The 26,594-nt window shown below is 51.4% G+C and overlaps 9 protein-coding genes across 9 annotated transcripts; 5 read left to right on the plus strand and 4 right to left on the minus strand.

Annotated features, from left to right (window-relative positions):
• Positions 1 to 36: 36 nt before the first annotated feature.
• MRS44_018309 (uncharacterized protein) lies at positions 37 to 3,598 on the plus strand (the record flags this gene model as incomplete). The annotated part of the gene is made up of 8 exons (XM_065616504.1): positions 37 to 42; positions 135 to 449; positions 503 to 526; positions 583 to 775; positions 832 to 1,215; positions 1,273 to 1,966; positions 2,015 to 2,278; positions 2,332 to 3,598. 8 exons carry the CDS (start codon positions 37 to 39, stop codon positions 3,596 to 3,598), a joined length of 3,147 nt encoding a protein of 1,048 aa, XP_065472576.1.
• A 1,499-nt stretch (positions 3,599 to 5,097) lies between these two features.
• Positions 5,098 to 7,002, plus strand: MRS44_018310 (uncharacterized protein; the record flags this gene model as incomplete). The annotated part of the gene is made up of 1 exon (XM_065616505.1): positions 5,098 to 7,002. One exon carries the CDS (start codon positions 5,098 to 5,100, stop codon positions 7,000 to 7,002), a length of 1,905 nt encoding a protein of 634 aa, XP_065472577.1.
• A 123-nt stretch (positions 7,003 to 7,125) lies between these two features.
• Positions 7,126 to 8,466, minus strand: MRS44_018311 (uncharacterized protein; the record flags this gene model as incomplete). The annotated part of the gene is made up of 1 exon (XM_065616506.1): positions 7,126 to 8,466. One exon carries the CDS (start codon positions 8,464 to 8,466, stop codon positions 7,126 to 7,128), a length of 1,341 nt encoding a protein of 446 aa, XP_065472578.1.
• Positions 8,467 to 10,103: 1,637 nt separating this feature from the next.
• Positions 10,104 to 11,249, plus strand: MRS44_018312 (uncharacterized protein; the record flags this gene model as incomplete). Its single annotated transcript, XM_065616507.1, has 1 exon — positions 10,104 to 11,249. One exon carries the CDS (start codon positions 10,104 to 10,106, stop codon positions 11,247 to 11,249), a length of 1,146 nt encoding a protein of 381 aa, XP_065472579.1.
• A 1,383-nt stretch (positions 11,250 to 12,632) lies between these two features.
• MRS44_018313 (uncharacterized protein) lies at positions 12,633 to 15,126 on the plus strand (the record flags this gene model as incomplete). The annotated part of the gene is made up of 2 exons (XM_065616508.1): positions 12,633 to 13,661; positions 13,717 to 15,126. 2 exons carry the CDS (start codon positions 12,633 to 12,635, stop codon positions 15,124 to 15,126), a joined length of 2,439 nt encoding a protein of 812 aa, XP_065472580.1.
• Positions 15,127 to 15,134: 8 nt separating this feature from the next.
• MRS44_018314 (uncharacterized protein) lies at positions 15,135 to 17,107 on the minus strand (the record flags this gene model as incomplete). The annotated part of the gene is made up of 2 exons (XM_065616509.1): positions 15,135 to 16,811; positions 16,862 to 17,107. The coding sequence occupies 2 exons, from the start codon at positions 17,105 to 17,107 to the stop codon at positions 15,135 to 15,137; spliced, it is 1,923 nt and encodes a 640-aa protein (XP_065472581.1).
• A 1,002-nt stretch (positions 17,108 to 18,109) lies between these two features.
• MRS44_018315 (uncharacterized protein) lies at positions 18,110 to 20,599 on the minus strand (the record flags this gene model as incomplete). The annotated part of the gene is made up of 1 exon (XM_065616510.1): positions 18,110 to 20,599. The coding sequence occupies one exon, from the start codon at positions 20,597 to 20,599 to the stop codon at positions 18,110 to 18,112; it is 2,490 nt and encodes an 829-aa protein (XP_065472582.1).
• Positions 20,600 to 21,305: 706 nt separating this feature from the next.
• MRS44_018316 (uncharacterized protein) lies at positions 21,306 to 22,544 on the minus strand (the record flags this gene model as incomplete). The annotated part of the gene is made up of 1 exon (XM_065616511.1): positions 21,306 to 22,544. One exon carries the CDS (start codon positions 22,542 to 22,544, stop codon positions 21,306 to 21,308), a length of 1,239 nt encoding a protein of 412 aa, XP_065472583.1.
• Positions 22,545 to 22,809: 265 nt separating this feature from the next.
• MRS44_018317 (uncharacterized protein) lies at positions 22,810 to 25,947 on the plus strand (the record flags this gene model as incomplete). The annotated part of the gene is made up of 1 exon (XM_065616512.1): positions 22,810 to 25,947. One exon carries the CDS (start codon positions 22,810 to 22,812, stop codon positions 25,945 to 25,947), a length of 3,138 nt encoding a protein of 1,045 aa, XP_065472584.1.
• Positions 25,948 to 26,594: the final 647 nt, after the last annotated feature.

A 26,594-nucleotide genomic window follows, 5' to 3' on the forward strand; every position in this document is an offset into this window, starting at 1 on the left:
GCCTTGCTTACCCCGCATCTTTCATTGGGTATCAATATGAGGGTATTACTAGTGGCATTGCCGTGTTTGGAGCATGCCTAGCTAATTCTTCTACTTCGTTATCAGTTAACAGACAGTCTGAACATATTTTATAGCCTTCACCACCCATTCTCCTCTTTTTTCAACAGCAAGGGCAAGGACCGATGGAAAATGAAGACCCCCAACCCCCAGAATTCCAAAGGATGCTCGAGGAATTCAAACAGGGCTTGAAGAAAAGGGACCAAGAGACCTTTAAGCTCACTACACTGGACACGCTAAGTAGGAGCATTGCAACTCTGCAAGCTCGACTCCATGCAGAACGAAGACTTCAGAACCCCAATCGATTGGTGCGATTCCTTGAAGCTATCAAGCAGTATGGGGAAATCCTTCGTGTTTTCTGCATCAACAACGAGGTCATGGCGTTTATTTGGGTGAGTGACTTCTTCAACCAGGCACTGCGAGGCGGAAGCTAATATCTACACAGGGGCCGGTTAAGCTCTTGTTAGAGGTATAATGATTGATGCGCGACCAGAGCCAGTGTTGGTGACTAACCAAGGGGAATAGACAGCGAGTTCATGCGATCGAGCATTCAACGAGCTTCTCAATACATACGAACGCATGGGGGAGGAGTTCCCGCTTCTTTTGCAGTATAGAGACCTCTTCCAGGCCGAGCCTCAAAAGGTCCAGATTCTGGTGCTCATATATAAGGATATCATCAAGTTTCACGAGATCGCCCTTGGCCAGTTTCGGCGGCCACGTCAGTACCAGTTTCCTAGTTTTCTGCCCTATAATTTACTAATAGTTGACTTTTAGGTTGGGAGGACCTGTTTGACATCACCTGGAATACCTGCAAGACACGCCTCCTCGTAATCATTTCAGAAATAGCTCGACGACGAAGTTCGATTGAGAACCAGTCCGGCTACTCTCATATTGAAGAGTCACAAGATTCTCGTTCAACAGAAGATGCTCGACCAGACACTGAACTAGAAGAGAGAGACTTTCGTCGACGTTCAGTCGTTTGCAGTTGGCTGAAAGCGACGAATCCCGACACTGATCAAGATCGCTTTTCTAATATCCGAGCAGACCATCCTGGCACCGGACGGTGGCTCTTCTCTAACCAGTTTTTCAACGATTGGTTTCATCCTCAATTCGTTACAATTCCCCCATTGCTTTGGCTCAAGGGCTTGCCTGGCGCAGGTAATATTTCTGTTTCTAGGCGTTGCTCACCGAGATAGAATATTGATACTGTGATAGGAAAGACTATCCTGGCTTCCCTTGTGGTAGAGGAAGCACGAAAACTCACTCCCCCAGTAACAGTGCTATTTTTCTATTGCAAGCGCGACCAGCCTGAACAAAACTCGTTTGATGCACTCGCCCGGAGTTTCCTCCTGCAGCTCCTCAAGCAAGACAAGGGCTTACTGGCCTACTTATACCGAAAGTGCTGTGATAGCCATCAGGCGGTGCTTGGCTCACCACCTCTTCTCAAGGAGCTCCTAGCTTTTGCATTTGCAAGTTGCGAACGAGCGTACATTGTAATCGATGGTCTGGATGAGTGTGCACGAGACGAGCGAAAGTCCATCACACAGTGGTTCAGGAACTTGGTCGACACTCTCCCCCACACTTGTCCTGACAGGCTGCGCTGCCTTTTCGTCAGCCAGGATGATAGCGTGGCTCGAAAGGATTTGGCTGACCTCGTCAGCATCAAGATTTTAGCCGAGGACAACAAAGATGACATTCTCGAGTACAGCCTTTCCAAGTCTAATAGGCTCGGAGAGAAATTCGAGCTTTCAGAGGAAGAAGCAAGCAGATTTGCGATTCATGTCGCTGATGCTGCTAAAGGCATGTTCTTGCTGGCAAGGTTGGTTTGGGCTAACCTTTTGGGCCAGACCTCCATCGCGGGAGTTGAAGCACAATTGGGTAAGAACTTCCCAGACGGGATCAATGAAGCGTATGTCAAAAGCACTCTGATTCAGTACTTTAACTGAACTTTTAGCAGGTACGAACGAATAATGGACAGGATTGCTCAGCAAGCTTCTCCTGCAGCGCTGAAGGATATTTTGTGGCTGCTTGGATGGCTAGTCTGTTCAAAGAGACCTCTCAAATGGCATGAGATACAAATATTGAAGTCCATCAATCTCGACGAGCGATCTGTTGAAGTCGAGCGGAACAGATTCCGGGTGGACGCCAAAGATCTTTGCGAGTCTTTAGTAGAGATCCAGCCAGATGGAACATTGGAGTTAGTTCACGTGACAGCGAAGTCGTGAGTTCTCCGAGGCGAAAATTAAGAAATGTTCTACTAAAATAGTCTTACAGTTTCTTAGGCGGGAGCGAACGCTATATTGACAAAACCGCCAAAGAACTCGAAATAGCATGCCAGTGCATTGACTACCTCAACCTTCCTGCTTTTCAGTGTCAGCCTACGAATGACAGGATACTGAAGGGCGAGTATGGATTCATGGACTATGCAGTTTTGCACTGGATTCCACACCTGGAAGTAGGCGCCGAGCAACCCAAGGATTACAACGACTTGATGAACAGCCTTTCTGAAACGTTGGAGACTTTCATCAGGCAATATTGGCTAGGCCCAACTGCTACTGTTTCAGTATCGGCTAGAACGAAGAAAAAACTGCAGTACTTCCAAGATTTGCCCTTCTATGGAGACCTCGAACAAGCGATAGGATCGTCAAAGAAACAGTTGAGACATTTCGGGGAGATGAGGGAGGGGGAAATAGCTTTGAACCTTCTAGACACTGTCTGCAAGGTTCGAAAGGCTTTGGAACAGCTGGCATCTTCCGATTTGGAGCCATCAGTCCAGAAGATGATTGAGGAGAGATACGGGAGAAACCTCTTCAAATGCCCCAGGTTCAGTTGTCAGTTTTTCACAACAGGCTTCTCCTCGGCCCAGGACCGAGACAATCATATTGCAAAACACACTCGGCCATTCCGATGTACAGATGAAGCCTGTACAGGTTTTGCCTTTGGGTTTTCGACAGCGGCGGCCCGAGACAAACATTTGAAGGACACGCATTCTACAGCTGCCACGTATGATCTGGAGTTCCCAACCGATGAAGACGTGAGACGAGGGATTCAGAACAATACGGCCGAAGGACAAGCCAGTCTAGAACCAACAGGATCGTCGGAGTCGGAATCGTCGGAGTCGGAACAAGAGGCCGAACAACGACGGTTTGCTGTGCCGAAACGGACAAAACAAACAGAGTTCAAGTGCCCACATTGTTCCAAGGTCTACGCGAAGAAATACAACCTTGAGTCGCATCTCAGGAGCCATACTGGAGACCGACCATACGAATGTGACGACTGTGGGGATGCGTTTGCGAGGGCAAGTGATTACAATCGTCACATGAAAAAGCACACAGGAGAAAGACAATATGTTTGCAGAGGCGTGCTTCAAAATGGGGCCAGCTGGGGTTGTGGTAAAGCATTTAGCCGTGCAGACACATTGAGGACACACTACAAATCCGAAGTTGGTAAGATATGTCGTCTTCCTTTCTTGCAGGAGCAGGAACGACAACAGGAGGAACAGCAACAGGGGCAGATACAGGGGTCTCAGGGGCAGGCTTAGTGGGGTGCCTGGCAGTACTGAAGGGGACGTATCATCAAATTTGTCCCAGGCTTGTGGCAGATATGTCGGGTGATCAAGGGCGCCTCTCTTTCTTTAGGTGGGTCACTTGTTTATAGCAATCATGTTCATCGATTTTCACGGATGTTCAAGGGAATACCGTCGACCCTGCAGTGACTGGAGATGCTGTGGTAGACTGACTGGATTCCAGAGACTGTTGAGAACGGGGTTGGTCAAACTTGTCTGAGATGATTGAGATGCGGAGACTACGGTGGGTGACTATGTTAAAAGCAGGTATGGGTGGCGTCCTAGATCGAGATCCTTCATATTTTAGTGGACATTCTGATGAAGGTAAAAGAAAGGCGAAGATGAAGGTATCTATAGCAAGCCATGGGAGGAAGCCAGGGTATAAGTATCCAAAATTATTGTTTGCTGATTTATGCCACCCAAGGCGGGGATCAAAATATCACAATCGAAGTCTCAGTAATTCCAACAGTAAAGGCTTCATACCCAAAGCCAAGGGGCTCAATGCACTCAAATCTGTAAGGTTTTATGCTTCATCATGGATAGCCTCAATGACGCGTAAGTATTACGCTTCCATCATCATCATTGGCAGAGGTTCAACAACCACAACCACCAACAACCACCAACCACGCGGCCGCATCGCGATGCCTTTCGATGGTATCAGATGGAGCAAGTGGCCGAAAACCAACAACCAAAAGATCGCACTGGCGATCTTCGGTTGTAAGATCCTCCTTCTGCCAAGCCTCTTTCCAGACGAGGATAACCAGGTATCAAAATTATATGAGAATTCTGTCGACGCCCGGCCCCGCGGATGCATCAGCCGCCCAACGAGGGCGGGCGCAGATGTTAAAGGATTGAGGTTGACATATCTAGCAAAATATGACCACCCGCCAAAGATAACTTCGCATAAATATCATCGTTTCTAGGTCCTCCCGGTGCTAATACTAATACCTCAATGCAAATCCCTCCAATGTTATACTCGTTTTGTTTGGTGCCTCATGTTGAAATGAGCATGTTGTGTTGATTGAAGAAGAAGAAAGACTGGTGCTAACCACCAGAAACTATTGACAAGAAGACATCCACATCCTCGCCACCAATGGATCGGAATAGCCATTGATCCGTTAAGCAATGGATCTCAACACCTCAATCATCTTTCATCCCACGAATTATTAGAAAAGTCCCCTGAAAATCGCTGGGCGGAGCCTCGGGCCGGTCCGCCTTGTGGGTCTACACTAACGAACCTAATCTGTCATCCTCCGCGGGGCATCAAGTGAGCGAGATTTGAGTGGTCCGAGCGTATCGGATCAAATCCTCCGCTCGATTCCGATTGGTTAAGCTTTTGGGACGGTTAAACAGGGGTCATCTGCATCGTTTAGTTCAGAGAAGAACAAGGCTCTTTCAACCTCGATTCCTGCTTGCTAGGTCAAACGCACTCGTTTAACACATTCTGCATAGCCTCTAGCGAGCTTCGAGCTAATATGAGACTGCTACAAACTAAGTCTTACGAGCTCTTTGAGGCCAGCGACGTCCCCGCCCCCCTCCCTTCCTACGCTATTCTCTCGCACACATGGATATCATCTAAGGATGAGATCACTTATCAGGACATGAAAACGAGAAAGGGAGATATCACGAATGATTTGTACAAGCAGAAAGGCTGGTCTAAGCTGAAAAAATACTGTGACCGTGCTGCACAGGATGGTTGGGAGTGGGCGTGGATGGATACCTGCTGCATCGACAAGACCAATCCGGCAGACACTCAAGAGGCTATCAATGCCATGTTTCGATGGTACCAGAATGCCGGTATCTGTTACGCTCATCTCGAAGACGTTGATGTCCACAAAGACATCAAAAATATGGATCTCCCTGGAAATGCGGATCTTGATGAAACCCTCGGCAGTGGAAACGCCGCCAACCCCAGCAGCCTGCTCCATGAAGCCCTCAAGAGCTTCTTCATCAATTCCAAGTGGTTCACCAGGGGCTGGACTCTGCAAGAGCTTCTTGCTCCTCACTACTTGGTGTTTGTGGATCGAACATGGCTCCGGCTTGGGACTCGAGAGAACTGGGCCGCCGAGGTGGAAGAAGCGAGTAACATTGAGGCCGATCACTTGACAAGCTTCAACCCGACAGACTTTGCTTCATGCTCGATAGCAATGAGATTCTCGTGGGCTTCTGGGCGCAAAACAACGGTCGAGGAAGATGAGACATACTCATTGCTAGGTCTATTTGGAATTAGCCTACCCCTGATCTATGGAGAAGGAAGAAGGCAGGCCTTTAATCGACTCCAGCATCAGCTTATTATGGTCCATGACGATGACTCATTGTTTGCCTGGAAAATGCAACAGGGAAACAGTGGGCGCTCTCTCGATCCCAGACATCAAGGCAAGCTAGGGCTCTGCACCATCAGGTCCGGATGGGGGATTCTGGCACGTTCAGTCAAAGACTTTTGGGATGCTTCCAAAGTCAAGGCATTGAGACACTACGGCAACACTTTCTCCATGACCAATCGGGGCTTGGAAATCACCGCCAAGCATTGGGGACAGAAAGACAATGTTAGTCTCATTCAACTGAACTGTGGCATTAGTTCCGACGACGGTGCCCATTGTCAGAAAATTGGCATATATCTCAACTACGATGCCGATGCTAATATCTATCATCGAATACGCGTCGATGAACTTGGCATCATGAGCCAAATTAATCACCATGAGTGGAAAGAAGAATGCAGCCCCGGACCGATTCTCATTAGCGCTAATAACGACTCGAACCGACTCGCCTCCTCGTCAATGTTTGTTCTTAAATATCCCGAGCAGATCAGAATTGTTGGCAAATATGCCGCACCCTTCGGCCCTTCTGGTACTAGTGACAGCATACAGCTTCTGAGCGACTCTCACTGCACATTAGTTGATAGTGTCAAGACAGAAGAGCTTTCTGTTGAGCCGAACAGGGTAGTATTCCTGACAATTGAGCTCGACGACGAGGGGATGAAGTGGGAGATGGACGTCATCATCAAGCTCAAAGAGGACTACTCTCCACATATTGGGATCTTAGGGAGAGGGGAGGGCCCGTGGAAAAGATTAGGAGATCCACGGCGTGATGAGTCCGGGACGTACGATGCATTGGCCTTCCAGATCTATCACACTTTGCCATCTCATCCAGACTACCCGGCGGTCACTATGGAGAAGACGGATAATCTCCTTGTTGGTGTACATATTCTTCCCAGGCCCCGACAGGAAAGGTCGATGAATCTGTCACGAGAGACTGAGTTGAGAGAGTACGTACTCAAAATCTCGGTCGGTCCTCTTGATGAACAAAGTGTGGATGGAAACACGAGACAAGGGTCGCCCGTGGAACAAGATAATAGGAAGAAAAGGCAAAGGATCTCATAGCATGCAATATCTATATCTGCGGGCTAAAATATTTCCATTTGGACGAAGGATCAAGCAGAGGAACGGGAACATGATATAGAGCTAGGTGAGTAAGAAAAGTATGCGTTATAAAGCGGCCCCTGACTATCCAGAATCCCTTCGTGAGCTCGTCTCGGCTTTGACATGTGGGGGTATCATGGCTCGTGTCACGATTGTCAACTTCTCATTCAGATCAACCCACTCTTTATCACTAATACTCAGGTCCTTCTCAAAGCTTGGGTCAACGTCCTGGCATGCCAGCTTTCGAAGCCATACATCGCGGCGGTTCGAGGGGGTGAGAATTCCGTCCATCCAGGTCGTAGACCTCTGGTTTCCCAAGGCTTGAATCGTTCCAATCATGGGCGTTCGGCCGCTAAACTCCAGTGTCGTCGCATCCACTCGAACCCCCTCTTGCTTGAGCCATTGTGCAGCTATGCGGTCATTGTTGCAGGCGATGGAGTCAATTGCCCAGGCGACAACTACAAGAGAGAGCAATGCAACCCCATCCCAGCCTCTCTGAGCAGCGGCATAGGTCATGATGAGAATCTGTAGTCCCTCCAAAAGTCGCAGTCCGTAGGCATGCCAAACACCCAGAGGAGACTTGACATCCTGGACCATTGTCTTGTTTAGAATGGTGTCAATGACGCCACGGGAGCCAACGTAAAGATCCCATGTCGACGCATTTTCATGAAGAGAGACAAGCATACAGCCTGCTTGGTCGCCCTCATTGTTCCTCAAATAGCCGCTAGGTCGCTCGATGACCATGAGATGTCTGCCAATCCGCAAAAGAACTGCAAGGAGGACCGCGGCAGCTGTCCCGTACACGCCAAAGAGAAAACAGACAATGCTGATCCCTAGAAGCCCGATAAGAAGGAGCACTTCCAATGCCATGGGAAAGCCATTCCAAAGGCATCGTGAATGGCTGACGTTCTCCGCAATTTCGGTGAAGTGAAGAACATTAAGCTTCTGGTAACGGCGAAAAGGGCTATCGGGCTTGAGTGGTCTGAACGATTCGTTCAAGCTAGGGATTTGATGCACGTCCTCTGGTACCTTCTGGGCCTTAACCCCCCGAAGGGCATGAGCGCTGAGAATAGCCGCCACGGCTCCATTGGCACAGGGGAAGATGCTGCCCCAGTTGACGTCCCAGACTTTCCGACGAAGGTCATTTACTGAAGAAGCGCGATCGAAGAAGTCTTGACCTTGTTGGAGGAACTCGGCAATGGTCCCCAACACTCCTAAACGAGGGAAAAGGGCAATAGGCACGTGGCCTGTCAATGAAGTATGGCCAACCAGACGGTGTGGAAGCCGGCTGCTTGCAAGATAAATGGCTAGAGGTAGGAGAGCTACCCATTCAAAAACAATGGAAGCGGGTGAGGAGGCTACGGATAGCACTGGTGGTTCAACGCCGATGGCCCCAAAGCTGGCCGGGGAGTTTTGTGAAGACATGATGATCAGTTTAACGAGGTCAATGGAAGTGACAGCAATGCTAGTAATGCGTCTGACTTCTACTATTTATCATGCCGTGATTGATGATGCCTAGACCCGTGTCCATGGGCGCAGCTCAGGCAACCTCCACGCAGCCGAGCAACCGGGGTCTTGAAACCCCCATTCCGTTGCACCAGTTACACAAATTCACGTCCCAGCTGACGATGGAATTGTTCAACTTTCCCAGCTGTGCCATTCAGCTGCGCCTCACACGAAAATTGGATGAGACGGAGCAGGAAATGCCTTGCTGCGCGCGTAGCGAGCTACCTGTTGGTATCCATGGCTAGAATTCGTCGCTATTCCGTACCGCCACGGCCGAACGAAAGTGTATTCATACACCGTCGCAACTGTTCAAACTCCTTACCTCGTTGGGGTCTTGGTTGGTGGGTGTTTCGATGAAAGCCCTGGAGGGCTTTGTCAGCTTGTTTTACTGTGATCGAGGCTCAAGATCGCGGCCTCGATTGTGATTGTGGGCAAGGTCCAGCAAGGAAGTCAACTCTCTTCATCCTTTCTTGTGGCAGCTGATGGGAATATACATCCCCTTGGCTGCAAGGGCTGCGCCGTGGTGGCCTGAAAAGCATCCTTGCACCCATGCAGTGCTAACAGCAGCCGCCAAGGAAAGATGTTAAAAAGGAGAGAGTTTCAAGACGAGGGGAAATACTGAGTGGGGCATGGGTGACACAGCCGAGGCCACCCCTGCTTTTGGTGGGTAGAGAGGCTTTCTAGATGTGGCCGATGAGGCCGCCCGCGATGGGTCCCCCCGCGAGAAAAACAATTGTGGGGGATGTCATGCTCAATGTGCACGGATCGTTCCATGGGTCCCATCCCAGATGCTTGTGGCCAATAAAGTCCAACGTAAGCTTCCTGCTTGACTTTTTTCCTTTTCACCGATGATCGCAAATGCGATGAGAAATCTTCTGCTAAGCCGTAATGCAAGCCTGTAGACCGGCCCGGTGAAGCCGGTAGTACCAAGCACAGGCAGACAGGGAACCGGGCCGGTCTGCAGGCTCAGCCCCCATGTATCAAGCAGGCTCTGCTTCAAGCTGAAATGTATGGATCTTTGGGTATATCACATGCCCTCAAGTAGCAATCCCGCTTACCCACCTACCTATTTTCAAACCCAAGTCCGTACAGGACATTGATTACAGCCGGTGGGTTTCGTGACCCCTGTCAAAGCCTGCTTATTGGCCTGATGCAAGCCAGAGTCATCTGTTCGAGCCCTTTACTGCCATGACTGCGGGAGAGGTCCGGGATGGTGACGAGCCCATAGCATGCAACTCATGTAGAAGAACGAAGGTGCCCTGATTATGTAGGTACATCAGGGCCCGGCGGGAGCTCCCTTTGAGGGGAGTGTGCTAGCTAGAGGGTTTAGAAGACTGAAATTCGCATAGTAAATCAGGCCGACCCCATCATCGGGGCGGAATTGACACACCTTCGGGAGCCCCTACGTGCACCGCCCCGTACACTGCACCCGGCGGCCAATACATGGGCACCTAGGTGCCCAAATTATGTCAGCAGTCGTCATCTGATTAGCCAGCGCGCCTCAGACCTAATCGACGCGACCCGCGCTCTGTACGATAGCAACACAACCAACGAAGATGGACCAAAACCACCAGCTTACCTTCCCGGATGATGTCCTCCCACCTGAAGGCATCTATGAATCCCGTGAATCTCTATTGGCAGCCATCAATTCTTGGGCGAAACCCCGTGGTTATGCATTCACGACGGGGAAGTCATTGAAGACATCAAGTGGCCGAATCAAAGTCGTATTTGCCTGTGATCGAAATAAACTCCCACCGAGCACATCTATTACACGACAACGCCGCACTTGTAGTCGGAGAACCGGCTGCAAGTTCTCAGTGCTGGCCAAACAATCATTAGATGGAAATACGTGGGTCCTAAGCCATCGACCAGACAAGGAGTGTGCCCAGCACAATCATCCGCCGAGTCCGGACGCGTCAGCACACCCAGCGCATCGCCGACTTAACGAGAGGGATGCGGCGATTGTTTCGAGCCTGACAACGGCCGGCGCTGCCCCTCGAGATATCAGGACGTATCTCCACAACAGTTCAGATACCCTGGCGACGCAGCAAGACATCTATAATCGAATTGCGGCAACGAGAAGAGATCTGCGTGAGGGCCAGAGCAGCATCCAAGCTTTAGTTGACCAATTACAGGAAGAGGGTTTCTGGTGCCGGGTTCGATTGGACTCGGATAATCGGCTGACGGCCATATTCTTTGCCCACCCCGACTCTGTTGCATATCTGCAAAGCAATCCGGACGTACTGCTGTTGGATTGTACCTATAAGACAAACAAGCACGCCATGCCGCTGCTTGACATGGTCGGAGTTGACTCTTGTCAGCGTTCTTTCTGCATCGCATTTGCATTTCTGTCCAGTGAATCGGAAGAAGACTATTCGTGGGCTCTTCATCATCTCAAATCACTCTATTATCATGAACTCCCTTCTGTGGTCTTGACTGACCGATGTCTCGCTGCGATAAATGCAACTGCAACCTGGTTCCCTACCTCCAAGGCCCTGATTTGTCTCTGGCATGTCAACAAGGCAATCCTGCAGTATTGCCAGCCGGACTTTACGATGAAAAATGGCCAGAAAAGCGGCCGAACAGAGGACGAAGAATGGAATGAGTTCTATAGTTTTTGGCACTCTATCGTGAGTTCTCCAACGGAAGAGATATTTAAAGAGCGCCTAGCCAAGTTCGAGCTCAAGTACGCCGATAGATAACCCAGAGCCGTCGGGTACATCAAGCTGTACTGGCTCGAGCCGCACAAAGAGAGAATCATCAAAGCATGGGTGGATAAGTATCTGCATTTTGGTAACGTGGCCACCTCTAGGTAGTTGCCCAGAGCCATATATAGAAGTCGGGAAGCTAATGTTTGTTTTTCAGGGCCGAGGGAATTCATTCCTTGATCAAATCATATATCAAGACCTCCACATTTGACCTCTTCGATTCTTGGCAGGCCATGCGCCACGCGGTCACCAACCAATTGAAGGAGCTGAATCATATACGAGCTTCCCAACAGATACGGACACCTTTGGATATCTCTGGAGAAATGTTCGAGGCTGTGCAGGGTTGGGTTTCCCACCAGGCCCTGCGCAAGGTGCAAGAACAACGGAAGTTAGCTTTGGCATCTCCCCAAGCTCCCTGCAGTCAGTCTTTCACCTCCTCACACGGACTACCATGTTCTCACACCCTGAAGAAACTTGAGGAGGAACGGCGCAGCCTTTTGCTTGATCATTTCCATCCTCACTGGAACTTAAAGCGAGGCGCGGATCGGCCCCGGCCCATACTAGAGCCACATCGGGCCCCGCAGCAGGGTATTATTAGGAAGAGAGGTCAGCCTGCAACAAGCACCAAGCGAGAACCCTCTGGATTTGAGATCTCTCAACCTGGAAACAAAGCGCCCAGCACATGTAGTAGATGCCATGCTGTTGGTCACACGAGGTCCTCGCGAGTGTGTCCTCTGAGGTTCCAGGATTTGCTCATGCAGGAGGCGCCGGCCTCAAGGTCAGTCCCGCAGCCGGGTGTAATCCCAGCCGCAGTCCCAAGTTTGGCTGGCCCGGCCGAGGCGATTTCGGTGGTCCGAGAGCCATCGTTAGTCAAAGGCATGCTGGCCCGGGGATGTATTGCGAAAGCTACTGAACGCTCCCCCGCTGCCGCACATACCCCAATTGTCCAACCCTCCTCGCCTACTGTGCAAGCTTCGCTTACGGCACCTCATTATTCTGATGAAACAATATTGCGGGAGTGAAGATGATGTGTTCTTGAAAGGTCTAAGTTCCATGTATCTGAGAGGAGCACAGCTACTCACTTAGTATCCACATCCCAGCCATCAGCAGATCGGGGGACCCATACATGTACGTCTAGGCTTACCTCAGGCACTCAGACCCACTGGGCGCGCTTAACAGCGCGACGCCTTCCCTAAAGGGGTAATGGCTCCCAGAGGGCCTGAGCCCACAACTGTAAATTTGTATGGAATAATGCTTCGTCACCGTGACTACATCTACATCACTGCGTATTATTGAGAACGTGACACGCCGCCTGTTGAAGCCGTCAATTCGCCTTCACGACGCCGCGACAAGTTAGTTCTTGACATGGATATCGACATGGATATCGACATAGAGCCGCCCACGTCACCTCTTTCCTCCCTCCCGGCGATGAGCAGTCCGCCTGCCTTCGTCGAACCCAATACATCTGCCCGACAGTCTGCACGTAGCAATGACGAAAAGCTGGAGCTGGCTATCAAATATATGCGAGATGACCTATACTTCAGCATTGGCGATTTTGTCAAAGCACTGTCGACAGCTAAAGGCGCAGCCAGTGGCAAGAGAAGAGCTGCATTTTCTAAGGCGGCATATGAGGATCCGGCGGTCTTGAAGATATATATGGGAGACAATGACTCGGCGGACGATAGCCAGGTATGTGCCCGCTATCGCCTCATCTCTCACCTTGATGTCGGGCGTGTCAACTTGCGGCGGGAGGTGAAGAAGCTATGCGAGATGCCACCCTTTCGAGCAACACAGCAAGCAGAAGCCGGCGCCTTCACACGACTGAACATGGGCAAAGTCATCAAGGCTGCAGATGATAGTTGTCCGTTACTCATGAGCATTCTCCGTCCCGCAATGTTGCCATGGCATGTCAATTCGGCTGGCAATGAAGAGCAGTATAGCCCACAACAAGGATGTCTCATCACTATACTGGCAGTGATGTGCCGCTCAATGCATCTGAAAGAGGCATCAGGTTTCCAGTTACAAATGGGTCTATATCTACACTCCAAAGGTGTCAAAAGAAGACAACTGGAAGCTCTGTGCCGGCTTGGGCTCTGCAGCTCTTACCAGACGGTTTTGCGCGCCGTAAAGAGACAGTCAGATGTAGCCGCCGGAGAAGTGACCTCGAGAGGACAGCAGCCAACAGTCGTCACTGCATACGACAACTTCGAGCAGATGGAACATGTCAAGGAGCAGCGAGTTGACAATGAAGACTCGTTTCGATCAGTAACTACTGGTCAGCTTATTTCTGGCATCGAAATGCCAGAAGGTGGACTGAAGCAGAGCATGCTGAACCAGTCGATAAAGCTGAGACTGACGGATATCATCTGCGCACCGGGAAATGAGAGAGATGCCATGGAATTGGAGGTAAGAATCCAGTTGCCTGTATTCTGTTCAAGTGGCTGATACCATAAAGTCATAGGCTTCCCGATATCTTGTCTATGACGCTATAAAAAGTGCATTTCCGGATTGCATTGCCATGTCGAATCCTCCTTCAATGCCAGCGATTGATATCCTAGCAAGACAGAAGACGAGTCATGCCTCTCTAGGGCCTATTCCACACGACGAGAGCACAAACGTGGGCAACCTGAATGTTCTAGCGAACATCTTCGAAGAGCAATACAAGCTGCCAGAAGACGTATTCCAGGAGCGGCTTTTCCTCATTTATGGCGACCAGAAGACGACTCAACGAATCAGAACAGTCAAGTCGCGTCGATCCAGATCTGCCCGGGCCGTCGACGGCTTGCGATGGGCACTACCGGTGCCAGCTCTCTTTCATTTGAGAATGAACTACCTCTACATGTTGAGCCGAGTGCACTTCGGTGCAGCAGGTGACGGCAGCAAAGCAACACTCTATTATGCCGCAAATCTCTGGATCCGCAAGGGCATACAGAAGAAGAAAGCGGACTTTTACTCGCTGGAGCAGCTCGTCATCCACAGTTTTCAAGCCAGAATCTGTGCCATCATGTGGTCAACCCTTGCAGCGCTTGACCTTGGCCGTACGGAGTCAGATATCAGGAATATCCTCAGAAGCTATGATACAGTACAAATTAACGAGCTCGTGGATAAAATTGTCGAGTCTTACATCTTCGACGCGCGATACACTAAAAATCTAGAGGTCAGGAATCACATACTCTTCCTCCAGCAGTCTCAGAACTACCTGACTATGAAACATGCTATCAAGCATGCTGACCTTGGTTTGCTTCTGCGTTCCATCCGACGAAGTGCAGTCTATTTTCATGGATCCGGCCAGCACAAGTACGCATATGAAATGCTCTATTTCTTGCGTCTGACCACCACGGAAGCTGCGTCGCCAGAGCTTCAGAGAGCCATAATGGCAAATAGTCTTGTGAACACGGTTGGCGCAGATGACAGCTGGTATGAGACCGATAGACTGGTTGAGTTCCACAACGGCACGTTGAAAACGATATTTAAGGACCGCCGTGGTTCGGCCATCACCGTCAAATATCTCATAGAGAACTGTGCCCTGAACACCGAGTTTTTCAGGTCTCTGGCAGAGAATATGGAGTCTTTCCTGGACATGGGCCACAACGGCAAACATCCAGACAAGAGTGTTGCTCGTGACATCATCATCATGGCAGAAGCACTAACAGACAGTGGCTCCATTTCTGGCACGCAGCGCAGGCCAGTCAATCATGAAGCTATAGATTTGTTTGATGCTGCAGCTCCGAGGTTGGCTGGTCCAGCACTGGGCAAATTCAACCAGAAGGAGTGCATGGCTACGCAGACTGTCACGGCAGACGACTTTGACGCCGAGGAAGAAGCATTCGATGAAGCCGATCAGTTCTTTGATGGGTATGGGGATCCGTGACGCGTATTCTACGATCTGAAGACTTTCATCCTCTTCTGCTGTCTGTTCATCCATTCCTGGTTGTTGCCATCAATCTCAGCCAGACGACGACGCCTTGGTGGATATCTTGCGTTCTTCGCAGCGACAGCTTCAGAACACGTTTTCTTCATCAATTCTACAACTGAAACTGCGTGCACCTCCCACTCCGACCAACGGGAACAAACCAGCAACCCTAGAGTGTCGACAGAGTCTACCGAAGATGCTGCTTGTGATAGTTGGCGTACCGCTGGCATTGGCATGATCCAGTCTTCCTTCTCCCTTGAGTCCGTTGAGGATAACAAGGTCCTAGCAGTCTCTTTCCTCCACTTCAGAAGAGCAACTCTCACAGCATCGACAATATGTTTCTGCGACATCAGAATCTTCGGCTGCTGAAAGGTCACTGTACCCTGGGAGACTGTCTTGTCACCTCGACAGAGAGAGCAGCATGACGATGCCCCGACCGGGTGCAAATATGAGGTTGCATCTTCACCGAAGAAGGTGAGGATGCTCTTTCGAATACAGCTCTGATTATTGATTACGCCCAGCAGCTCTTGAGAGAGCCGGCTCTTCGGCGTATTCGGCTGCAGAGGCCCTTGAACTTCATTTCTGGGTATGGATGATGCTGCAGTGCACCACGGCTCCACGAACCAGATAAACTCCCCTCTGATGTCAGCCCCTCTAGCAGCTCGACCGGCCCGCTGCCATAGGGAGCAGAGTGTGGCTGGTTGCTTCCACTGAACGACAAGTCTGATGTCAGGATTATTGATGCCCATACCCATGGCATCTGTAGCCAAGATAATGCGGTGTCTTGAGCTATCTTGGGCTCTTTGACAGTCAGGCTTCACAAATTCCTGCGAGATTGAGGTCTTATCAAAGTCTGCAAGCTCTGAGTGATATGCCTGGATTGCATTCCTTGCTGCCGTCTTGGAACAACCGGCCCTCATCAAAGCTGCCGTCAACAGAGCTCCTGCCGCCTCCAGCTCTGCAATGGAGTCAAAATACACCACAGTTTTGCAGATCTTCATGCAGCACTGCCTGCTGTTGAATCCGTGGCCGAGCTGACCGTTCGACGGCTCCCTGATACCGAGAGAGATCAACCGTGCTGCACCCTGAATGTCACCAAGAGCAAGAGCAGCACGAGCCTGGTTCGAGCTATACTCTACAACTGCATCCTTCACAGCCTGCTCTACCGGCTTGATCAGGAACTCAAGATCTTTGAAAGTGGCAGGAGGATGCTCTACCTGCTTCAACGAAATAAAAATATCAGGGCGATCAACAGAGCTACGCTGGATGTAGACGTTTGCGTCAAATCCACACAACTCACGCACCTTGGCCAAGGTTTGAGGATCCAGAGTTGCAGAGCATGCTAACCACGGCACAGTGCCAGGAATGAGGCTCCTCAGCACAACCAGCTGGCTGTAATGCTTCCTGAATGACTCACCCCATTCCCACACAACATGTGCCTCATCTATGGCTACAAGTACAAGCTTGCTTCGAAATGTTGGATCGTTGAGAATGGCTTTGAATCTTGCAGACAGTACAATCTCAGGACCGACGAGGACGTGAGTATAGTCGCCTCTCTTGATACTGTCAAGCAACGTTTTTGAGTTTGTGCCTGCATTCAGGATGCATGGCTTGCAGCCTGTAATGCGAGATATTGCGGCAGCCTACATAAATGATATGAGCAGCTTCCTGTGGCAGATGGCATGTCACTGACCTGGTCTTCTTGCAGAAGCATCAACGGCATGATCATGATGCAGATCCCTCCAGTCAGTGCTGGCACAGCCTGAAAGACAACGCTCTTGCCCCATCCAGTGGGTGCAATCAAAATCAAGTCATCCTTTTCGACTACAAGCCTGCGAATTGCCTGGACCTGACCCGCGCGGGGTCTGAATCCCACGATGCACTCAATTTTGGAACTCAACTGCACGTCATCCATGTGTTTGGCAGCAGTTTCCAACATCCTGCAATACACAAGATTTCCAGCACCATCAATACGTGAATGTCGACTCGAACAAGGTTGGAAGGAGGAATGAAACGCATGCGCTCGTTGTCGGCTGACTTCTAGTCTTTCAGTCAGCATTGGTGTCAATCAAACCAACGCGGATGGGGGGACATTGGAATGAAGCTTACCAGAAGGATGATCTGGATCTCGTGATCACATGTCTAGTGGGAGTCGTCCTCGCAAGGAAATTGAGGTACCAACGGGTCGTGGTCGCTTGGTGATGCTGGAGATTTGGCGAGGCGACTGCCCTAGACGGCCACCACTCAACAACAACGCCTCGCGAGGGAAAAAAAAAATCCGATCAATGGATATTTGGGGCTTGTGGGGTCCTCCTAATATATTTATCTTATTGATTTGTGTTGAATTGAGGCCTTTATGACGTGGTGTAATTGGTAGGGTTGGGGGTCGACCCAGCGAAACATTATGATTACCGCAAAATTGTATGGGAGCGAAGCATCATCCCACCCAACTGCCAAGTTTTGGTCTCAGGCCCTCTCACAAGAACCACGTGATCCGCGCGTCTGTTCGCTTAGTGAGTGGGTCTGAGTGCCTGAGGTAACGTCTAGGCGTACAAATAAGGTCACGTGATATCTCATACGTCTAGGCGTACAAATAAGATCCGTTATGTAAGAGGCATGTGTGTGTGCAAGAGCGAGATCTCTTCTATCCATCGACACATATAATTAAAGGAAGATGATAATTTTTCTGATATGCCGCTATTCAATGCGTTATATATGATCTATTGGCCACATATCAGTCTGCCCGTGGCCGTGAAGAACGCACAATCCCTCCTCCCGTCACCATCGCGACTTAGCCCCTTTGACCCTACGCGTAAACTCGGCCATAGCTCTATTCAACGATGCAATTAGGCTATGAGAATAATACTCAGAGATTTACCTTTTCTTTATCTTCACAATAATACATAACGCTTTTATTTCCTCTAACTTACCTAAGTATTACCTAATTAGGGGGGTTCCCATCGCCATATAATCTCCTCTGTACTTCAATATCTCTCTCCGCAGCATCGCATATATGCTGCATGCCTCGCTGCCTTGAGAAAGGCTCCTCCGCCCTCTCTGTCTCTACATTCTTCTCAACCCGCTCAGTCTCGGCCTTATCCCAATCAAGATAACTCATCATCTCCTCCTTGGTCCACTCTCTCATACCATTTCCCACCCTGCAACGCCTGCCCATTTGCTTATAGTCAAGGCACCAGTCATACTCTGTTTTAGAGTAACGTGTAGGCAGCTTCATGGCCTTCCTGTATTGCTGGTTGGTCTTGATGGCTCCCCGAGGCAATGTAGCATACCAGGCCTCTCGTGCTGCTTTATATCGTTGGTAAATCGCCCGGGGGTCATCAGGTCGTAGTGCGGGCATATTCGGCGTAGCAGTTGTTGCTGATTCGGCTGCTGGAGGAGATACAACCCGGGTTGTTGTGTGCGTTGTCGTATGCGTTGTTACGTATATAATCTCAGATAACACAGAGGCTCCTGACGGGGATGACGGGGATAGTGAGCGGGTTATAGAGCGAGTAGCTGTATGTGTCTCCGTGTGCGTTACCGTGGTGGCTTGGGGTGGAGCCTCTAATAGATGTTCATAACGCAAGGGGCAGGTCTTTGAGTTCATCCTGTGGCCATGGTTATGGCATCTCGAACACTTTGACGGCGCCCTTGGCTGTGATGCCTTCTCAATGGGCTCGAATGCAGAAGGCTCGCGCTGTGTGCTTGACGATGGCAGTGTTGAACTAGCAGCTAGACGATCAAATAGCTTGCGAGGCTCGATGATAAGCTGGGGGGTCCCTGAGCGTTGGAGATGCCAATGTGAATGGAAATGATGTAGTTGAAGAGGGTGACCTTGCGCCAATAAAGGCTGAAGGTCATGAGCACAAGGCAGACCAAGAGTCTTCGTGAAGACCCCTGTGCACGCGGGAAGCTCTTTCAGTAGCCGTGCCCGTTGAGCATCAACCTTCCGCAGGGCTTCATGTGAGATCCAGCCGCGGATATTGCCATATAATACCCCAGATACGTCAAGAGGTGTGGTGATATGCTGCTTGGCCTGCTTGGCCTTCAGTTCAGAAAGCTGGTTCGACAAAACAAGCTTAATGATCCTCCAGGCCTCAAAGAGATCGACCTGAGAGTGTTTCAAATGGCTCTTAATAAGCCGATGAATGCCCTCGGCCCGCGATGTAACAAATTGCTCGAAGTGGAGGTGTTGGTGAATCCAAGCCTTGATGAATCTCTCTTTATAGGGATCCAGCCAGGTCTCCATGATATAGCCCACCTCTTCAACATACACAGGAAGGTAGCGCTTCTTCCACTCCTCGAGCCTCTCGTTGTATATATCCTCGGTCGTTGAGGCAACGATCTCATGCCACGAAGCATAGAATTGCTTCCACTCTTCTTGCCCTCGAGGATTGCTTTTATCCTGAGTAAATGCGGGCATGCAATGGGTCAAGATGGCCTTATTAATATGCCATAGGCATAAGATTAAGGCTGACTCGGGGAAACAAGAAGAGGAGGAAAGGGCGTTCATACAAGCCAGGCAGCGATCTGTGAGGATCACAGAAGGAATAGCTATACCGTGAAGCTCATACATATGCCGCAGCCTTCCAAGAGCCCAGACGAAGTCTTCTTCTTCCTCGCCGCCAAGGAACGCAAATGCAATACAGAAGGAGTATTGACAAGCATCAACACCAACTATATCAAGAAGGGACATCCTGTACTTATTGGTCTTATACGTACAGTCCAATAGAAGCACCTCAGGATATGACTTAAGGTATCCCAGTGACTGCGGATGTGCAAATAAGACTGCCGTAACCCTGCCAGTCTCGTCAAGGCGAATCTCGCTCCAGAAGCCCTCATTGTTGAGTTGATCAGCAAGGGCATGTATGTTGCTTTGACCCTCTGCAAGCTGCCGCTTGCCCCGTGCAATGCAGTTGTAGATATCTTGCTGTGTGGCGAGTATATCTGAGCTCGTGCGTAAATAGGATCTGATCTCCCTTGGCATGATGCCGGCGTCAGAGAGTCGATAGACCGTTGATTCATCTGGGCGTGATAGTTGGCGAAGTACTGGATGTGCCACTGGGCTCAAGCTTGGGGGGTGATTATGCTGGTGGAAGCGAGGGCTAGGACGATGCCTGAGAGCCCATTGAGTCCCACATAGGCTCTCCTTTGCTATCACAGAGAAGAGGCATCCTGTACGACGTGATGCGGTCTTCCGGATCTGCTTCTTAGAGGTTGCAGAGGGTGCAGGCCCTCCTCCACGATCACAGATGAAGGTAACTATAGCTCTCCCAGTGGAGCTCTTCGTGGACCTTTGGGAGATAAAGGCATAGCCTCGGGGCGCTGCCCAAGCGTTAATTGCTGCGGCCAGTTCCTCTCGTGAGGTGAATTGGCCCTCAGGAGGAAGAACATCATCAGGGAAGCCGTGAGAGTCGTCAATTGGATCCATTTTATCGGAAGCAAGGCGCGGCAGCTGGAATTGATGCTGACGAAGCTGTTGATCGTCGGATTAGAGGGCCAATTGGCGGTGTGAAGCCCCCTTTGCAATAAGGTGTCGGATACGAGGGTGGTAAGTCAAGATGAATGATGATCTCAAGATGGAAAGGAATAGATTGTTGATTGATCTAACTCCCCTCTCGTCTTCGTCCTTCCTCGTCCTCATTATATTCGACAAGACGAGGGTGTGATACGAGACCTGCCGAACCTGCAACAGATCTGTAACACCACTCTGACTCTTGGGGTGCACTCTTGTGACAATCTGGGTAGAGGCATATGGAACATAAGGCCACTTTCTCAAAAGACGAGGTGTGCAACAGTGGGTGTGATCAGAAGAGACTTCATTGTGCTTGTTCTTCTATCTAAGGAGTGACAAGAGTTGGTCTCTTATACCTGTGGTCAGTCTGCCGATCCCATAGGCAGCAGGCTGTTGCCTAACGCTCGTTGTGGTGTGGGGTTCATGTTGACCGTGAAGTTATTCACGATACTTGTGATCCTTACCCTTGTCAATTCCTATCCTCATTCTAACACACACATGCCTCTTACATAACGGATCTTATTTGTACGCCTAGACGTACATGTATGGGTCCCCCTGATCGGGCCATCTTAGTCATACGGTCTCAACAGTCAGCAATGTCTCTGGTCATAGGGCATTCAGCCTACCCGATGCCGCCGAGCCCGACGAGCGCAGCGCGGCTGCCCGGTTGCGTGGTTTGATCTCGCAGCCAGAGTAGGATGTCTGTACGCTCAACGAACTTGGGATCCGGCGGAAAGGGGACCGTCGAGAAGGGTCGGTTAGATCGCGACGGCCTGGCTGCTCCATCCTGAGCCTTATCGGTTCGGATATAGCGTTCTAGAATTGCCTTGGACGCCGAGGCCGCCGTCGCCGCCGCAAAGTTCTGCCATCCCTTGTGTTTGTGGCTGTCCGCATAGTCGCACACTCCCTTGACCACGATGCATGGCACTTCGTCCCAGACCCCAGCGCCCTCCATTTCGAATGCGATCACGCCTGCTTCCCTCGATTGCCTCTCCCGGTCGGCAGCCGACTTCAGCACAGTATCTCCCGACGCGACGGCTCCCACATGCACCGCGGGCTGCTGAGCCGTATCGCTGCCATCGTGTTCTGACTGCTGCTTGGCCTGGAGCCGTTCCCTCACGATAAGATGGGTGTCGTCGCATCCGAGATTCGCGCACGACGAGTTGAGCGCTTCGTCGCAAACGGGATCTGAGTCGCTGAAGCAGTCGCGACAGATGCAGCTCGGCGATACATGGTGTTTGTGGCGGTATGCCGACTCGAATAGCTTGTCTTTCGCCGTTCCGGGGTAGTCGTACTTGCCTCGACGCCTCGTCTGGGCGATCTTGGCCTGGAGCTGCTGGAGGAGATGGGCGGTGCGTTGTTCCAGCCAGTCGAGGCCCCGGTCGGTCTCGAATGTGGCCAGCAGGTTGCGAACGTCTTTATTCGGTCGGCCAAGATTGTCCTCGACGGTGTTCTTGCGTATGAACTTGTCTGGATACTGCCGGCCGAAATCGTACTGGATAACGGTCTTGCTGATGACCACATCGCCTAGCAAGACTTCGCTTTCTCGACTGCGAGGCATCGCACCGCACACTCCGGTTAGGAGGGCCAGTCGCAAGCCGCCATAGCTCGATCGCATGCTGGCGGCCGCGCTGGCCGCGTTCGCCTTCCCCATGTGCGGCAGGAGAGCCAGAACGACGTTGTAGTTGCCCACACGCCCAGTTGTATAGCTGTTGGGATCTCCTGCCGCTCGCCCATACTGATCACCGTCTTCGTCCCAGAACTCATCGAAGATGTAGGAAACCGCGTCGTACTCTAGCGGCAGCGCGCAGATGATTGCGACCTCGAAGTTGTCGCGGCGGGTAGGTCGTGGAGAGGACATGGTAAAGTGGAGGAAAGGCAAGCAGACTGTTGAAGATTGCTTTTAATTCAGCTGCAAAGTATCTCGGCGAGCAGGAGTCCCTCTTTCTGTGTTTCCTGATTCGTGGCGTCTGGGTGTTGCCGAAAGGCTATTGTCGCAGGGTAGGCATGATCTTCACGGCCTCATGAAACAACTGCATTAGTAATCTAGCCGTATGCTTTAAGTAACTCTGCGGGATGGAGTACCCCGCACAAAAGGGCCAGATTGCGAAAGCACGATCGACCTGATGCTTGCATCGTCCGAGTTGGCAGAAGAGGTGGTCCACTGCGGCATCCACCCGACCGAACACGGGTCAGATCACAGGGCAATCCGAACAGAGTTTGACCTCTCGACGCCTGAAAGGACGGTTGAGCCAAGATTACTTTTCAAGAATGCACCGTGGAATGCGATCAGGGAGAGGGTGAAAGACAAGCTCGCACCACTTCCGTGGGACGGCGGAGTTCAGGCACAGACGGACAGGCTGATGGAGGTGGTTCTCGATGCGGTCCACGAACTGGTTCCACGGGCTAAACCATCGCCGTACGCGAAGAGGTGGTGGACAACAGACCTTACGAGGCTTCGAAGGGCGTATACGTTCTGGAGGAACCTGGCGAGGTCCCAGCGCCGTGTAGGCCACCGGATTGACAACCTAGAAAACAGAGCCAAGGAAGCAGCCAAGGAGTATCACGACACCATCAAAAGGCAGAAGAAGGCCCATTGGGATGATTTCCTCGCAGACGGGACCAACATCTGGCAAGCCGCCACGTACCTCAAACCCGGAGGCGGGATGGCCAGTGACAAGATTCCCCCATTGAAAAGAGCGGACGGGATGACGACGCAGGACAAGGCCGAGCAGGCGGAAGAATTGCTCAGTGCATTCTTCCCACCGCTGCCGGCAACCATAGAAGACGAAGGCCCGCGACCGCGGCGGAGAGAAGTGGCCATGCCGAACTTGACGATGGAGGAAGTGGAGGAGAAGATCATGGAAGCCAAGGCGTGGAAAGCGCCCGGGGAAGACGGGCTGCCGGCGATGGTGTGGAAACAGCTGTGGCCGGTGGTGAAGGAGCGCGTTATGCATCTGTTCCACACTTCACTGGGCGAAGGACAACTACCGGACCAGTGGAGGAGCGCCAAGATCATTCCGCTCAAGAAACCGGACAAGGGAAACTACAGGATCGCAAAGGCATGGAGGGCGATCTCGCTTTTGTCGACGCTGGGCAAGATCCTCGAAGCAGTAGTAGCTGACAGAATTTCGTACGTCGTCGAGAGGTTCGGACTCTTACCCACAAACCATTCTGGGGCGAGAAAACGGCGGTCGGCAGAGCAGGCACTGCTGCTCTTCCAGGAACAGGTCTACAAAGCATGGCGGAACCGCCAAGTGTTCAGTCTGGTTAGCTTCGACGTCAAGGGTGCCTACAACGGAGTGTTCAAGGACAGATTACTGCAAAGACTCGAAGCAAGAGGCATCCCCAAGGGGCTTGTGAAGTGGATAGATGCGTTTTGCTCAAACCGCACGGCCACCATCGTCGTGAACGGCTACACTTCTGAGCGACGGGAGCTGCCACAGGCCGGCCTTCCGCAAGGGTCGCCACTGTCGTCTGTGCTCTTCCTCTTCTTCAACGCAGACCTAGTGCAGAGCAGGATCGACTCGAAGGGCGGCTCGATCGCGTTCGTTGACGACTACTCAGCCTGGGTCACAGGGCCGACGGCGGAGGCGAACAGGGACGGCATGCAGGCCATCATTGACCGAGCACTAGCGTGGGAGAGACGCAGTGGAGCGACGTTTGAATGCGACAAGACAACCGTCATCCACTTCACACGTGTCGCTGAACGCTCCAGTGATGCGCCGTTCACGATCAAGGGAGAGGAAGTCAAGCCGAAGCAGAAGGCCAAGATCTTGGGAGTGGTCATGGACACGAAGCTCAGGTTCAAGGAACACATGGCCAAGGCCGCTTCTAAAGGTCTTTCAGCAGCCATATGTCTAAGGAGACTCAAGATGCTTTCACCGCACAGTGCCAGACAGCTCTTCGTCGCCACCGTTGCCCCGGTCATGGACTACGCCTCCGTCGTGTGGTCGCATGCATGCGGCGAAAGAGAACTAACCTGGCTCAACAGGGCACAGAAAGTAGGGGCACAGGCGATCACAGGCGCCTTTCGAACGGTGTCGACGGCAGTGGCTGAAGCGGAGGCCAGCATCCAGACGGTATGCGAGCGATATGCTCAGGCCGGCACGAGGCTATACATCAACATCCAGACCCTACCAAAGACACATCCGCTCGCAACACTCAGGGTGTCAGTGAGTCGGAGATACATGTCACCGTTGAAAAGACTAGTACTTGCGCACGAAGGGAGCGGTATCGAGCGGATGGAGACGATCCAAGCTTATACGGTACCACCGTGGCACAGCCGTGTGTCGACGGTATGCGAGGCTGATCGTGAAGCGGCGATAACAGCAGCCAAAAGCGCCAACGACATTGTCATTGCGACCAGTGCTTCCGACAGAGAAGGGCTCGTAGGCATAGGCGGCATCGTAGCATACAGATCGTCGGACCAGAGAGACAAGATAGTGGCCAGATACTCGGTCACCCTCGGGTCACGAGACGACCAGAACCCATACACGGCCGAACTGGAGGCGATAGCGATGGCGTTGCGATGCATGCCCGATGGTCTGCAACATCGAGAACTCACGGTGTTGTCAAGCAGCCAGTCGTCACTGAAAGCGATCGCACGGCCACGACAGCAATCCGGTCAGATCACCATCCGGCAGATCTATGAGCACACCGAACGACTGGGAAAGGGAAATAACAGGGTCAAGATGATATGGATACCATCCCGGGACGACGACCTCATCATCGGCCGCAAGGCGAAGAGACAGGCGCAGAGAGCAACCAGAGCAGAATGCACGCCGCAATCGCTGCCGTACCAGGCCCGCTCCACTCGGACCAGACTGGTGGCGGCGCAGCTGCGTCAGCAACAGAGACTACCCGACAGAGTGGGCGGCTACTCCAAGCGGATCGACCGAGCCCTACCAGGCAAGCACACGAAAGCGCTGTACGATATCCTGAAGAGGCAAGAAGCCGACGTGCTCTCGCAGCTTCGTACAGGAATGGCGAGGATCAACAGTTACCTGAGCAAGATAGGAGCCGCGGAGTCGGACGTGTGTGAGTGCGGACGCGCACCTGAGACGATGGAGCACTTTCTTTTCCGATGCTCGAGATGGGACACGGAACGTGAAGGCATGCGACAAGCGGGACAAGGCATGATGGGAAACCTTTCCTTCTTTCTGGGTGGAAAGTCGGCGGCGGATGGGTCCAAATGGGCACCTAACCTAGAGGCGGTGCGAGCGGCAGTCAGGTTTGCAATGGCGACAGGAAGACTGAGGTGAAAAGGGAAACAGAATATGCTAAACACTAACACCACAGCTGACTACTAATATTGAACAGCCTCAAGTTGACAGACCATGCTTCAGCTGCTGGGGATAGGATGCTGAACACTTGGAGAAATCGGCCTTCAAGCAGGCCTGTCAAACAGAGTCAAGCGAGGCTGGAACAAAAAGAATCGGAGAGAGAAGTTGGGCTTTCTTTTGTGGTCAGGATCAACACGACGGAAGTGTAATTGGCTTAGCGTATCTAGCGGCCCTATGAGATTAGTTCTCCCGGGCGTAATAAAACATACATACATACATATACGTTTACCACCTCAGGCATCAACAGCTGATGACTGTCCTCGAAATCTTCATAACCGTTACGAGAATTATCGTCATATTTACGCCTTCCATTTACCCAATGACCTAATAAAGAATGATGATTCGACGGCCGTAAAAGTATCCCCCTGCCACAAACTCTAAGCGAGGAGTTTACAATCGCATTGTTGCGCAACAACGAATGTGTTTGGTTGGTTGACTTGAGACTAGAGTGATGACTTATCCATGGGTGAACATTATTCGCTCGACGATCTGCACGTGACGCTCGATTACACTCTAAGAAATTCAGCAACGGCAGTTTGCACTCCCATCTCCTTTATAACAATCAT

This window comes from Fusarium solani, assembly GCF_023522795.1.
Source record: "Fusarium solani strain SB1 chromosome Unknown bctg00000015, whole genome shotgun sequence".
NCBI lineage: Eukaryota > Fungi > Ascomycota > Sordariomycetes > Hypocreales > Nectriaceae > Fusarium > Fusarium solani.